General features: G+C 45.8%; 1 protein-coding gene across 1 annotated transcript in view; it reads right to left on the minus strand.

The window, feature by feature from the left end:
• The window catches only part of waplb (WAPL cohesin release factor b), a 25,579-nt gene extending 11,673 nt beyond the window's left edge, over positions 1 to 13,906 (minus strand). Inside the window, 8 exon segments of the mRNA XM_069159919.1 lie at position 1; positions 183 to 353; positions 482 to 577; positions 5,797 to 5,921; positions 6,103 to 6,491; positions 7,897 to 8,623; positions 11,946 to 12,454; positions 13,822 to 13,906. The exon segment at position 1 is cut by the window's left edge and continues 136 nt beyond it. Of these exon segments, the coding sequence (XP_069016020.1) occupies position 1; positions 183 to 353; positions 482 to 577; positions 5,797 to 5,921; positions 6,103 to 6,491; positions 7,897 to 8,623; positions 11,946 to 12,432 (1,996 nt within the window). The 5' untranslated portion in view covers positions 12,433 to 12,454; positions 13,822 to 13,906.
• Positions 13,907 to 14,056: the final 150 nt, after the last annotated feature.

Raw genomic sequence — 14,056 nt, forward strand, 5'->3', positions numbered from 1 at the left:
GCTGGAGAGAGAGAGAGAGACACACACACACACACACACACACACACACACACACACACACACACACACACACACACACACACACCAACCAACACAGTCTGAATCCACGCTGAACTAAATACCTGCACGGATGAAAATGAATAAAACATGAGATTCAGGACGAGAGGAAGCGCGTCGCTCACCTCCTTGTGTTCTTTGCGACACTTGAGCGCGGTGACCGTGTCCTGGTAGAGATCCGTGGGGAGGGTGACGCACTTGGTGACCTTGGGAGGAGGAGGCGGAGCCTTGAAAACACCGTCGTCCTTCTTGGAGTCGGAGGGCTCCTTACTGGGTCCTCCGGCTGAGACCGACGCCTGGCAACAAGGAGGACGGTTGGAGGTGGGACGGGTGTGTGTGTGTGTGTGTGTGTGTGTGTGTGTGTGTGTGTGTGTGTGTGTGTGTGTGTGTGTGTGTGTGTGTGTGTCTCTATATATACACTTACAGGAGCTGCCTGGGCTCGTGAGAAGAAAGATGGAGGGGGCTCCTCTTCACTCTCCAGCGTCCAGTGCCGGGCGTTGTACACTGCTTTGGTGGGAGACTGGAGGAAGAACACACACAAAAAACATGAACATCTCTGAAGCTGGAAGCAGACGTACAAATATCTCCGGAGAAAACACTACATTCCATTATTATCCATATTGGATAATCCTGACCACCCTCTCCACCTGCTGCAGGGACAGAGGAGCACTTTCTCTAAAAGACTCCTCCAGCTCCGCTGTCACAAGGACAGATACAGGAGATCATTCCTGATACAGGAGATCATTCCAGATACAGGAGATCATTCCAGATACAGGAGATCATTCCTGATACAGGAGATCATTCCTGATACAGGAGATCATTCCAGATACAGGAGATCATTCCTGATACAGGAGATCATTCCTGATACAGGAGATCATTCCAGATACAGGAGATCATTCCAGATACAGGAGATCATTCCAGATACAGGAGATCATTCCAGATACAGGAGATCATTCCAGATACAGGAGATCATTCCAGATACAGGAGATCATTCCTGATAGAGGAGATCATTCCAGATACAGGAGATCATTCCTGATACAGGAGATCATTCCAGATACAGGAGATCATTCCTGATAGAGGAGATCATTCCTGATACAGGAGATCATTCCTGATACAGGAGATCATTCCTGATACAGGAGATCATTCCAGATACAGGAGATCATTCCTGATAGAGGAGATCATTCCTGATACAGGAGATCATTCCTGATACAGGAGATCATTCCAGATACAGGAGATCATTCCTGATACAGGAGATCATTCCTGATACAGGAGATCATTCCTGATACAGGAGATCATTCCAGATACAGGAGATCATTCCTGATACAGGAGATCATTCCTGATACAGGAGATCATTCCAGATACAGGAGATCATTCCTGATACAGGAGATCATTCCTGATACAGGAGATCATTCCAGATACAGGAGATCTTTCCTGCCGACCGCAATAGGACTGTACAATAACTCACCTCTGGCAAAATCCATCACACAACAATAACACTGTTGACTGTGTTCTTGGTTGTTTGTATATAATATATATAGATATATACTGTACTGTATATACTGTGCATTTTATATTTTATATTTTTTTACTGCTATTTTATTGCTTTCTATTATTCTATTATTATCTTATTGCTTCTGTATGCTGCTGTAGCGAAAAAAATTTCCCCTCTGGGATTAATAAAGTAAATACCTAACCTAACCAATCAAGAGTTCACTATCAGATCACTCATATAATTAACAATTAATGCGAATCCAATAAATCTCCACAATATTTACGTGTTCAGCTCTGCTGAAGTCTTTCAAAAGAAAACTTATTTTGTCAAAAAAAAATAACTCAAGCAAGACACTTCAATCTCTCGTCATCAAAATCAACCGCAAACAAAGGGCAAAACAGGAAGTGGATGGGTTTATGTCACGACTCTCATAGCTTATATATATATATATATATATATATATATATACACACACACATACATATACAAGTTTAAACACTTCCAGCTGGAAGAGACTGCACTTTGTTTTAGTGTTGAATGAATGGGATTTAACCAGCATCTAAAGCTCTCATTTTGACAGCAGGTGTCTTTGTGTTCTATATTACAGACTGTCTGTTCTTTGTGATGAGCCGTCTGCTTATCATCATAGGGGGGTAATTACAGAGGACACAGACATATTTGCAATTTCACAAACAGAACAACAAAACCCCAGAAATGTCATCCTGCTGTCAGAGAAAAATCACAGCAAAATGAGACATTTTTCATCCCAAAAACAGATTTTCAGTGAAATCCTGGACAGACTGAGTGATATACTCGGCTTCTGAGTTAATAGTTGTGTATTTTGTATATTTCAGTGGAAGACTTTTGGAAACTGACCAACCGAAACCTGCAGAAATTGAGGAGATTTTGTCAGATAATAGTTTGAGTGACTCTGTCACAGACAAAACCAAAAAGATGTTTTAAATCTGGATTTCATCAGAATCAACTCCAGACTTCCTTTAATCCAACGTCTCCTCAGATTTGTTAAATAATATTTGTAGTTTGTGATATTACAGATTTTCTTAAAACAGATTAACATTAGTGAAACAATACTGAAAAATCAGTCATTTGATCCAGATTTTATTCTCAAATCAAACCACATCAAATGTTATTTGGCAGAAATAAAACTTCCTGTTTAATCTGTAGTTTTGCACTTTGAGTGTCTCTGGACTGAAGCTTGTTTCAGCTCCACGCAAACCACTGATGCTTTAAAAAATACTCCCCGAAACAAGAAGACTACTTTGTTTTTATGATTTTACACGACACTCCTGTGTACCGAGGAGTTTGTTGAACTCCAGAAGATTGAGGAGTAAAGAAAACATGAGTAAATGTAGATAGAAGAGAGGAGGCCGAATGAGGTGACATGAGGAAGACAAACAGGACAACTGGATGCACATTAAACTGCTGAGAGTCCGCCAGCACTGATCAAACAGCAGGACACACACACATTTAAAAACAAACACACACACTGAAAAACAAACACAAACACACACACACACACACACACACACACACCATCCACCCTGGTCTTTGGCTCGTCTCCTGTCCTCTTTGTAAATTTCTGCCAAACCTGTGGTTGGTGGTTGCCGGGGCATTCATGATGAAAAACAAAAGAGGGCACGAGGGAGGGATGGAGAGAGAGCTGGCCGTGTGTGTGTGTGTGTGTGTGTGTGTGTGTGTGTGTGTGTGTGTGTGTGTGTGTGTGTGTGTGTGTGTGTGTGTGTGTGTGTGTGTGTGTGTGTGTGTGGCACCACAGGGTTAATAAGCAGAGACAAAAGGGGAGTTTGGGGATGAGCTTGGCTGTGCTGGAACATCAACACACCAAATTAAAGCCTCCTCCAGTAATCTGAATGACACAGACGGACACCTACCCTGCCCCGCCCCGCCCACCTGCCGCTAAGCAGCATGGGAGAGAGATGAGAGCGGGGGGAGGAAAGTGGGCGAGCACGGCCCCCAAAAACAAGACAAAACAACAAAAAAAGAGTAGCGGGGTGTGCATTAACTGCAAACCGCTGCTCGGTTGCCAAAGTGACTCTGAGGAACGTGTAAAGAGTTTGGATCAGATGAAATGTTTGGACTTCATAGGACGGGTCAAAGGTCACAGCAGCTACTGCTTATCTATCCAATACATGAATACATTATTCATTTTCAATAAATATTCTTTTCTGATGAGCTGCTGGTTTTACAGAAATATAAAAGATGAGACAAGAGACTCAAACAAGCTGCATCATGGGAAGTGTAGGATCCAGTGTGGGAAAGGTAAACCCAGATTTAGACCAATAAAGTCTCCCAAATTTAACACGTGTAAATAATATTTCACAGGCAATGGAGCATGTAGGAAAAACCTCTGAAAATGTTTAATTAACTGCTCACTAAAAGAGACGCAGGTCTGATTTAACAATCCACCAACAACATATTTCAATGCAACTCTTGCAAGTGCATCATTTCACTGTTTCTGTCCAAAACAGACTTTAAAAAAAACTGTGAAACACCAGAAGCTGGCGGTGAAATCTGTCCAATCCCAGCAAACATACGTCATCAGGGAGACATTCAAATCACAGCAGCATAAAGTTTGATTCATCTCTGGGAGGTGTAGCGTTCTTCTGGCTCCTCTGTGGACGCTGTGGGATTGTTCAGACGTTAATTTGACGTGTCCGTCCTCAGTGGGATGTTATTACTCTCTTATTCTTCAGAAGTGAACTAGTAAACTATTCTGGTACTGAACTATTCTGGTGCAGCCTCTCCTGAATATGGATGAGTCTGTCTGCCATAACGCTGCCGTCTAATATCTGCCGGTGTCCTCGGCTGAACGGCGCTCGGGCAGCGCCGACGCCACACGGACACTTTATCGGAGCGCTTTCCGAGGGCTATTGTTTTTATAATGAGCTCAACTCGGCTCCGACTCTCAGTTATGTTAATTGGAGATGGAGTGAAGGCTGCGAGGTGCCGTGATGGGGGAAGGAAAAGTATATTAAAACACAGAGGGGGGGGGAGGAGGAGGAGACAGAGTGGTCAAGAGAAAGTGATGGAGATGGAGAGGAGAGCACATTATTCAGCTGAGAGGGAGTGGAGGCATGAAGCCTGGAGAACAAGGGAGACTGAGAGTACATTAACAACATTATTACGCTGCTCCGGGTCTGCTAACACTCACTGCTGCTCCAGAAGAAATTAACTTCACACTTTGGTGCTGAGAGAAAAGTCAAAACGTGAAGTTATGTGACTCTGCAGCTGCTTCAGAGCAGAGAAGCAGAGAGACGGAAACCGTCCCCGATAGAGGAGCTACTCAAGACCAGCGGAGCAGAAACTGGACTGAAGGTATAAATAAAAGTACGCCCAAGACAAGAGGAAGCGTCTGTGTGGTGTTAATAATGTCGGGATCAACATGACTATAAAAGTAGGCGAATCTTCTGGGTTGGAAAAATGAGGCCGATGCAAAAGTGCCTTAAGATGCAATACCACCGAGCGCCACTAGAGGTTGAACCGAGAGAAAAAAAAAAATGTCCACATTATCCACAAAACTCTGTGATATTCCAGAAATCGTCCAATAGGAACCCTGAACAATGGTATCAGAGCTCATATAACACGAACCAGTGCAGTGGAGAGAAATAGAAATAAAATACGAACTGTGTTGTAAACACCAAAAGACAAAACGACTCCACTCCAGCTTATCTGACCCGTTTTGATAAAACGAATCTGACTGCAGAAATTAGTTGTGCTAATTACAACTAATCACACATCGCTTTTTTCTAACAAAGTTAAAAGGCCTGCGAGCCAAAGAGAACACGAGGAACAAGCAGCTGTAATGAAGTGGAGGCTGTGCAGAGCTCATTAAGAAACCCTCTGCAGCGAAGTCTCATTAACAACACTCCTGCAGCAGAACCGGACCGAGTCATCACTGCAGGTTGTTTTGTTTTTCACCTGATGGAAGTTCTTTAAGTGCAGCGAGTACGAGACGAGATTTCATCCACAGTAAATATGAGTTACTCTCCCTGCTGCTGCTGCTGGACAGCATCGATCCATCTCTGATCTAAAAAGGCCCTCTTATGAGATCAATAGAGGGAGATCTCTCTGTGTGTGTGTGTGTGTGTGTGTGTGTGTGTGTGTGTGTGTGTGTGTGTGTGTGTGTGTGTGTGTGTGTGTGTGGTAGGGAGTGACATTAGCGCGCTGATGAATAAACCCCCCACATAGGAGCATGTGACGTGTCTGACCTTCTTCTGTGCACTGAAGATCCTCCGGAGGGTGTCTGGGTTCTTCTCAGATGCTTTGCCCTGAGGCAGCCTCCTGGGACCGCTGGCCAACACGCGGAGCCCGTCCTCCGACATGTCCAGGACATCTGCAGGAAGAGGTCCGCGTCAGCGAGACGTTACAGACAGCCAGGACTCAGAGAGCCCGTTTTAAAGGACTGTTCTGGGAAGGCATTACAGGTGGGAGTGTGTGTGTGTGTGTGTGTGTGTGTGTGTGTGTGTGTGTGTGTGTGTGTGTGTGTGTGTGTGTGTGTGTGTGTGTGTATTGACCTGTCCTCAGCCTGCTCGGCCTCTCGGAGTTCTTCTTGCTCTCCTTCACCGTGGGTTTCTCCCAGACCTCCCGACTCTCCATCCTCTCAAACCTCTCGAACGGATCGGGCGGGTCCTCAGTTGGCGTTTCCTCCTCGGTGACCTCCGGCGTTACGTTGGCGATGGCGGCCATCTTGGCCCTCCGCCTCACTTTGGAGTAGTGTTCCTCCTCCTCCTCCTCTGCGCCGTCGCTGTCGGTCATGTCGTCGAAGCCGAAGTATTTGATTTTGTACGTGGAGCGTCCGTCCGCGCTGTCGCTGCTGTTCTCGTCCTGGTGGTGATCCGCGTCCTCGAAACCAAACAGGTCCATCTTACTGTCCTTCTTGGACTTGGTCTGGGTCGGTCTGAACCTGCAGAGAGGAACGGGCACGCGGCAAGAAGAACACCGTTAACACCGTGCAGTCGGGAAAAGTCCAACTTTGTTAGCTGGAGAATGATTGTAGTGAAAAACAAGAGCTCGGGTGTGTTTTTCAGGCTTCAGGTTAAAACGTCAGAGATTAACGGACACAAAACGGCAAACTGCCCCGTTCGAATTAATACTTCCACCAGACGAGAGCTGGGTGGAGAAACTAATCCATTATTCTCAGCCCCGGTAATGAAAGCAGACTTAATTAAAAAATGTTGTTTCTTGCAGCATTAGACACAGTCAGAGGAAAATGAAGGGAGAATTAAAGTGCAGGGATCCTGATGACAGACGGAAACACAGACGGGACGGAAACATCGTGAAATGAAAAGCAGACTCGTGATATACATATTTACGGATTTGTTTTTATCAAATCTCTCAGTGAAATGTTTCAGGAAGGAGCTGGAAGTGATACTGGATCATTCAGACTCCCTCACACAGACAGGGAGGAAATGTGCTTTAATAATCCACAATGATCATTAGAGTCGCCCCTCAGCTTCTGGGTGGTTCACATCTACACAGTGAAACAGCCTCGCGTACTTTATCCATGTTCCTTCTGGTTGAAATATTCAAACCAAAAACTTGTTTTTTTATTCCAGTAAAGTGAAATATTCTGAGTGTTTTGAGCATCATTTTAGACAAATTTAATGGAAATTACCCAGCATGTTTGGTATCTTTTGAAACCTCCAGTGGAGAAAAGAGACGTCCTGTTTATACTAAACAGAATCAGTCCAATTAAAATGGGATTATTTCCTTGACTGAAGGAGCAATATTGTGATTGGCTCTTGATTCTTCATTGGTTGTTAAAAACTGAAATTGAATTTATTCTTTCTGCTCCGTTTCGGTCACGTAACGTGTAAACAGAGTTGAATTTTGATTTTTGAGCCAAAAAAAATGAAAAGAAAATCAGGATTATTAATAAATGAATGAACGTTTTGGTGTTTGGTGATTTTTGTAGTCGTAATCAATAATTAAATCTCTTTCATTCAACAGAATAAACATGTTAGAGTCCCGTAATTTACTGACAAAATGAACATTTACTTACATAGCTGAGCTCCACCCAAACCAGCTGAATAAGCTTCTTTTATGTGAACAATAACAAACTGACATATAGTCAAGACCCCTGATTCAGTGAGTTTACTGGAGCTTTCAATCATGTAAAATGATCTTCATCAACAGATGTAGTCTTCCCAATTCACATTCATGTTCGCTTTAAAAAACTTAAGTAAAAAAAAAAAAAAAAAGCTGCAGAATTTTTACTGAAAAGATGTTTATCAAACTGACGATCTTTAAATATAAAGAGTACGGTTACGGTGCCCTCCGTGTTTGTTTCGGTGTCTCTGCTATCCTACCTTGTGTTTTGCTGTTCGGTTTTCTTCCGCTGCCATCCCGCCTCTCCGATCTGCGTCGTACTGCCCGACCCGGTGCTGCTGCTGCCGCTAGAGGGCGCTGCGTCAGGGCTGAACTCCTCCACCCCTCGCTCCTGTATGGTGACGTTACACATGGACATGGAGGAGGGGTGCAGCACCGTGTAGTCCCTCGTCCGGCCCCGACTCCCCCCGCCGCCACTTGTGGTTTTATTACTGCTGTCGGATGTGGGTTTGGGAGGATCTGAGCCGAACACGGCGCCGGTGACTCCGCCGGAGTCCGAGGCTCTGCCGGAGCTCTGCTTGCTCGGCCTCCTGTATGTCCGACAGTTCGAGTTTCTTTCAAGTGAAGAGGAGGTGGATGTCTGGGAGTAATCCGACATCTCTACGAGGTCAGCGTCGCCCCGGAGGTCCTTGCTGGGGCTCTGGAGCCGCGGAGGGGGGAGGGGCTTCTCGCGCCGGGTCTGCACCGGGTCGCAGGCGCCCGTCGAGGCCCATGAAAGTGTGGGGGCGGGGTTGCGTGGTTCCTGGGTGGGTGAAGGCGGGCGGAGACCCATGATAACGTCCCAGGAGTCGTAGGTGGACTCGGCCTTGGACCCCGTCTTCAGGGTGGTGGTCTGCGCCAGCGGCTTCCTGTCGCTCTCGGAGGCGTTTTGGTACCACGAGTAGCTGTGCTGGTTCTCCAAGGACGACGAGCTCTGCTTGGACTTTCCTGTGGACGCAGACTCAGAATCAGTTCGCTGAAATAAACCGGTGACATCACAGGTCTGTATGTGTTGGTCATATCATCATTATTATTATTATAGTTTATCAATAGTTTGGTCGATGAGATGCTAAAAAAAAAAAGTTGGGAAAAACTCCCGTCGCACATTTTGTCCGATCAAGACTCCACAAACCAGAAGAATTAAACAAATGTTAAATCACATTCGAGAAGCTTCAAGCAGAAGATTTTCGATGAATAATTTTCTCTACTGATTCTCTCTGTAATAATGTCAACGTAAAGCTCTGATTCTGTATTCAGGTCACAGAATTGTTATTAAACCAGGAAAATAAAGTAACAGAAAAAAAACTGCGAATTGAAAGCTGTAAAAAACATCTGGTCCAAGGTGAGGATTTTTTTTTTTCTGGTGCATCACTGAAACAAAACCGAGCTCCCAGTTTGGATTATTGCGCAACTTCACAGACGGCTCAGCAGCAAACGATTGCACCATTTCATAAAGCACCTTTACATCCTGAAAACAGGCCACACACACACACGCACACACACACACACATACACACACACACATCCCACACACACATACACACAGACACACAGACACACACACACACACATCCCACACACACACACGCACACACACACACACATCCCACACACACACACGTCATGACAGATAACTAAAAGGAGTCTGAGCTGGACTCACGACTCAGCGCAAAGACAGGAAGTAGCTTTACAGTGTGACATCAAAGAACAGGTGCTGCTGTGGTTTCGGTTTGGAAAGTAGAACATTTCATATCTTAAATGGAGAATTGAAAAATAAAAAAACAAGAGGAAATCCCCGTTTCTGCTGCAGAGCGTCTGCAGCTTCCAACCAAAAGCTGATACCAAACGTCTAGATGCCGTACGTCCGGCGCTGTCTGCCAGGTTTTCTTGAAGTGGCTTTGTTAGAAATGTAAACTGTAAGATGTGACATCCTGACCAACTGTTGCACTGCATTTCAGGCCTTGTTGTTAACTCTCATATCTATGTGGAGGGCCGCAGCAGGAGAAGCAGGACACTCTGCAGCGGGGGATTGGAGATGATTTATAATGTCAGTCCAAACACCAACAGGCCGCACTTTGTTTCTCTAATAATGTCCTCTGCTGACACTTTTGCTAAATGTGCTGGAGACTAATAAACACTCCGTTGTTCTTGGGCAGATGGCAGCGTGGTGCAACACACACACACACACACACACACACACACACACACACACACACACACACACACACACACACACACACACAGAGAGAGGATACTAAATCATGATTCGAAGCTCTTTGATGAGACTGATTATTTCTCCTTTTGTGTTTTCCTTTAAAAACCAGCAGATTCAAATGAACCGATCCCGGCGAGGCGACACCTCAGGAAGGTGCAGAGACGACAGTTCAGGTCGCCGGCTTTGAGAGCTTTATATCAGGATCAGTCCTGTGTGGAGGCGTGAGACAGTCTGAAAGGAAAACTGCATCAAAAAGCAGAACAGGGAACCACGAAGCCCAGAGTCTGACCTATAACCAGGTCCAGAGACAAAGGGCCCTCCAACCATCTTATTACAGTTCTCAACATTCTGAATAAATCACCGGCTTACAAATTAAAATTATGTCCCAAAAGAAAGACGTCACCAGCATTTATCTTATCTGATAAAAAAAAAAAAAAAAAAAGGTTTTCAGTCACTTTTATTGCAGCAAAATGGGATTATCAATATGTCATATGAACCTGATTTATCTATCTGCATAATAAAATGAACAGGATATGATACTAAGCTGCACTGATTTCCATCCACCCACCCGGTTCCAAACAGCTTATAAATAACGGTTGGACTCTTTGGGCTCCGGTCGAGTGTTCGGAGCCTCCGAAGAACACGTTCCTGATAAATTAATGACCAGAGAAAATGAGTCGACAGCATCTCCGGACGGATTTAATGAAGTCTGTGGAACGGTGGAGAAACAGGACAGAGAGGATGCTGAGCTGCAGCAGACGGATGGTGGGAGTCTGTGACGGACAGATGGGACTCGGACAAAAGGCTTCAGTGACGAGGACGCACGACTCAGAGCGTCGAACGGAAAGTTTCCCGACAGGACGAGATACTGGAAAAGGAGGTCGTCTTCTAATCAGCCTGTCCGTTATTCAACAGTACTGACGACTGCTCAGAGGTTTGTTTAAGGATCACAGTCCTTCACTGACAAGTTGAATTTAATAAACTCAGTTTGAAACTGGGCGTGACTCCAGAGTTTGAAGTTAAACTGCATTTTCTTTTTGTTGAGTCCGACCTTCGCTGTGGCTGCACCGTGAAAAAATAATAATTATAAAGCCAACTATTTCCCATTTATTGATTACACGGTTTCTAACCAGTTTGGAGAGCTGCTGACAGGAAGAGGAGCAGACGGCTCCGGACTCACGGTTCAAAAATACACAAGATCAAATCAATTTCACCTTCAGGTATACCAACACAAAACTCATCTTTACAACGAAGCCTGCTAAATATATTCACTGTTCAATAACATTCACGCTCTTTGTGGACAGGAGCTGTAGTTTTACGGCCCATTTTAAATATATTATTCTCATAAAGGCAGCGTGACGTCTGACAGCTGCTTTGTTGATTTATATTTTCTGTTCTGATTAAAAACGAACACATTCTTTGCTGAATATATAAATATGAGAGCAGCAGCAGCAGACTGCTCGACAGGACTTCATACTTTATCTGAAGAGTTGTTTGGTCAAGGGTTTGTTCATGTTTCCTGAATCAACAGCAGCAGCCTCAGCGAGCAGCCACGCTGCTGCTTCACTCCGACATCTTTTCGGTGCGCCGACACCGCGGACGCGTCTCTCTGGCGCTCAGCTCGTTGCCGGAGTCACTTGGAGTGGCTCGCGTCTCTGGCAGGTGGCCAGCAGCAGTCACGGAAAGCTGAGGGGCTGAAAGACGGGCTGAGAGCGCCGACGCCGACAGGAGAGACGATTAAAAAAAGGGACTAAAAAAATAAAAAAAAACGACATCACCGACACCGAAAATTGAAAAAACCTCTGAAGGAACTGATGGGAGTTTGAATGACTTCACACCACAGATGTGTGCAGGGTGTTACGAAGCCTGCCCGGTCTCAGGAGGGGGTTTTGATTACATTAATACAGCTGTAGATGTCACCACTTTGAATTCTGGGATTTTAAAGATAATACAGTTAAGAGACTTAATTTGTTTTTCAGATTTACCAATAATACATGAATATGCAGGTTTAATCCACCTCTACCCAGACGTACAGGTGTCATTCAGTGTGTTTACCTGTGCTGGCAGTGCTGCTGTTGAAGAAGCGAGCGGTGTCCTCCAACACCCTGGACTGGTTCCTGTCGCCGCCCAGCCACGATGCCTCTCGAGCGGACGCCGCGGTGTGGGACCCGCCCGGGAAGGTGGACCGGCTCCCCGCGCCCAGAGACCCGCCGGGCCTCTCCGCCTGCGGAGGCTCCGCCGAGGCCGGCTTGGCAGGAGAGGACTTGCTGCCGCTACGGGACGACACCGGTTTGGACTCCTCGTCGCTGTCGAACCCGAACGGATCCTCGAAGCCGTCGCCGCAGGGACGGGGCCTCTTGTAGACCTCCAGGACAGAGTCATTCTTGGGAGCGCCGTCGCGCTTGGAGCCCACCTTGGCCTTGTATTTGGTGTCACCCCATTTGGTGCTGAGGGTGCCTCTCTTGGTGGACAGAACCTCGTCGAACTTGGACGTGCCCTCTCCTCCCTTGCGGCTGTAGGTTTTACCAAATCTGGACGTCATTGTTGCATCTGGGTCATATTCTCTAAAACGAGAGGACAGAAGGAAGCGTGTGAATTTCAAGATGTGGGAGGGAGACATTTCATGGACATCACGCATGAGTCTCTGGGATTTTTAGCCTTCAGTTTCCAAACTGCCTGATCAGATTTCAGCCATCAGATTTGGATGAAATCTTGAGAATAGATGGTTGAAAAGTCATAAATCGTATTTCAGTCTCGACTTTCACTTGGATCAAACCTTCAGTGATGTTAATTCTCATGAGTAGGATGAGGATCCCTTTGATTATCCAGCTGCCCGCCGAAGGAGGACTGTAGGAACAATCTTTCAAGTCAATCATATAGTACAACATTTATATCACTTATTATTACTGTCTTGTATTTCTATTTTACGCTTGATTTGCTTGCCTGTTACAGTAATAAAGCAGATGAAGTAGACATGAGGCCTGTTGGGCCTTTCAGTGCAGTAAAATATTAATTTAGTCTCCGTAACATAAATCCTCCAAACAGATGTCAAAATGAAACAACAATAATATATTTATCACAATCATTTGTCACTGTAACGTCATTATAGTGATTGTGGGTGATGTTTATGTGTTTGTTTATTTGTTGTGGGTCTGAGTTTCAGGAGGATGTTTGTGTTGTTTTATGCTGCAGCCCACATCGTGATCTGATCATCTGGAGAAGTCTGTAATCTGGATCAGGGCGATCCGGTCTGATGTTGCTTTTGATAAACCCGTAACCAGAGGATGGATGGAGTACCTGATCCTGGACAGCCAATCCGGATCATTCCGATCCAACAACTGGGCCCAAGATGATGAAAGACTCCCAGAACCACCGAGTTCATCAGTATTCCTCCATCACACATCGGCCTTTAAACGGGCTTCACTCACAATCACAGGCAACGCAATCAATTTATTTTCATTATTCATAAAGTAATATCATTTACAACCATGTTCATTTAGCGGAAGTGCAGCCGGATGAATGTTCCAGCTTCCAGATTGAGTTCTTCTCAGCCAGCTGGTGTGACAAAACAAGGCTAACGTTAGCTTCCAGCGTGCTAACGGTGCTAAATAGATGCTATCAGCACTGACAAGATGCTAACAGGAGCATTAATTGAAATAAACCGTGGACAGAAGCCAGGTGGTGGACGTGTGACACCCCAGACACGACATCCGTGTAGTTACGTGGCGATGTGCGCGTTAACATCCTGAAAGTTCCGATTAGCTCGAGTTTTAGCCGTTAGCGTTAGCAGAAAAAGCCCAACAGAGGAGGCTGCTAGCTCCGAAGCTAACAATAACGACAAACGGACATCGCGCGATAAACAAGAACATCCGCACGCGGACCGGTTTTCACCGGTTACCGATCACCGACACACGTCGGTATTTCCACTTACTTGGTGAGCTGAAGGACCGATCCGCACAAAACACCCTCCGAGACCCCCCGAACGGCCGTGAGGCTCGCGGAGGACCGGGCCTGCTCCGGCCGCCTGCTCGGTATAAACAAGGCCGACCGGTCGTCGCTGACGCCGAATCGGCGCGTGAGAAACCCCGCGAGGAGCAACAGCAGAGGCGGGAAAACACGCGCGTCGTCCTCCGTCTGATGACATCAGCTCCGGGCTTCACACAAAG

The sequence above is a fragment of the Embiotoca jacksoni genome, unplaced genomic scaffold (genome assembly GCF_022577435.1).
Source record: "Embiotoca jacksoni isolate LCO1_2020_lvr unplaced genomic scaffold, fEmbJac1.0.p SCAF_26, whole genome shotgun sequence".
In the NCBI taxonomy this organism is placed as follows: Eukaryota; Metazoa; Chordata; class Actinopteri; family Embiotocidae; genus Embiotoca; species Embiotoca jacksoni.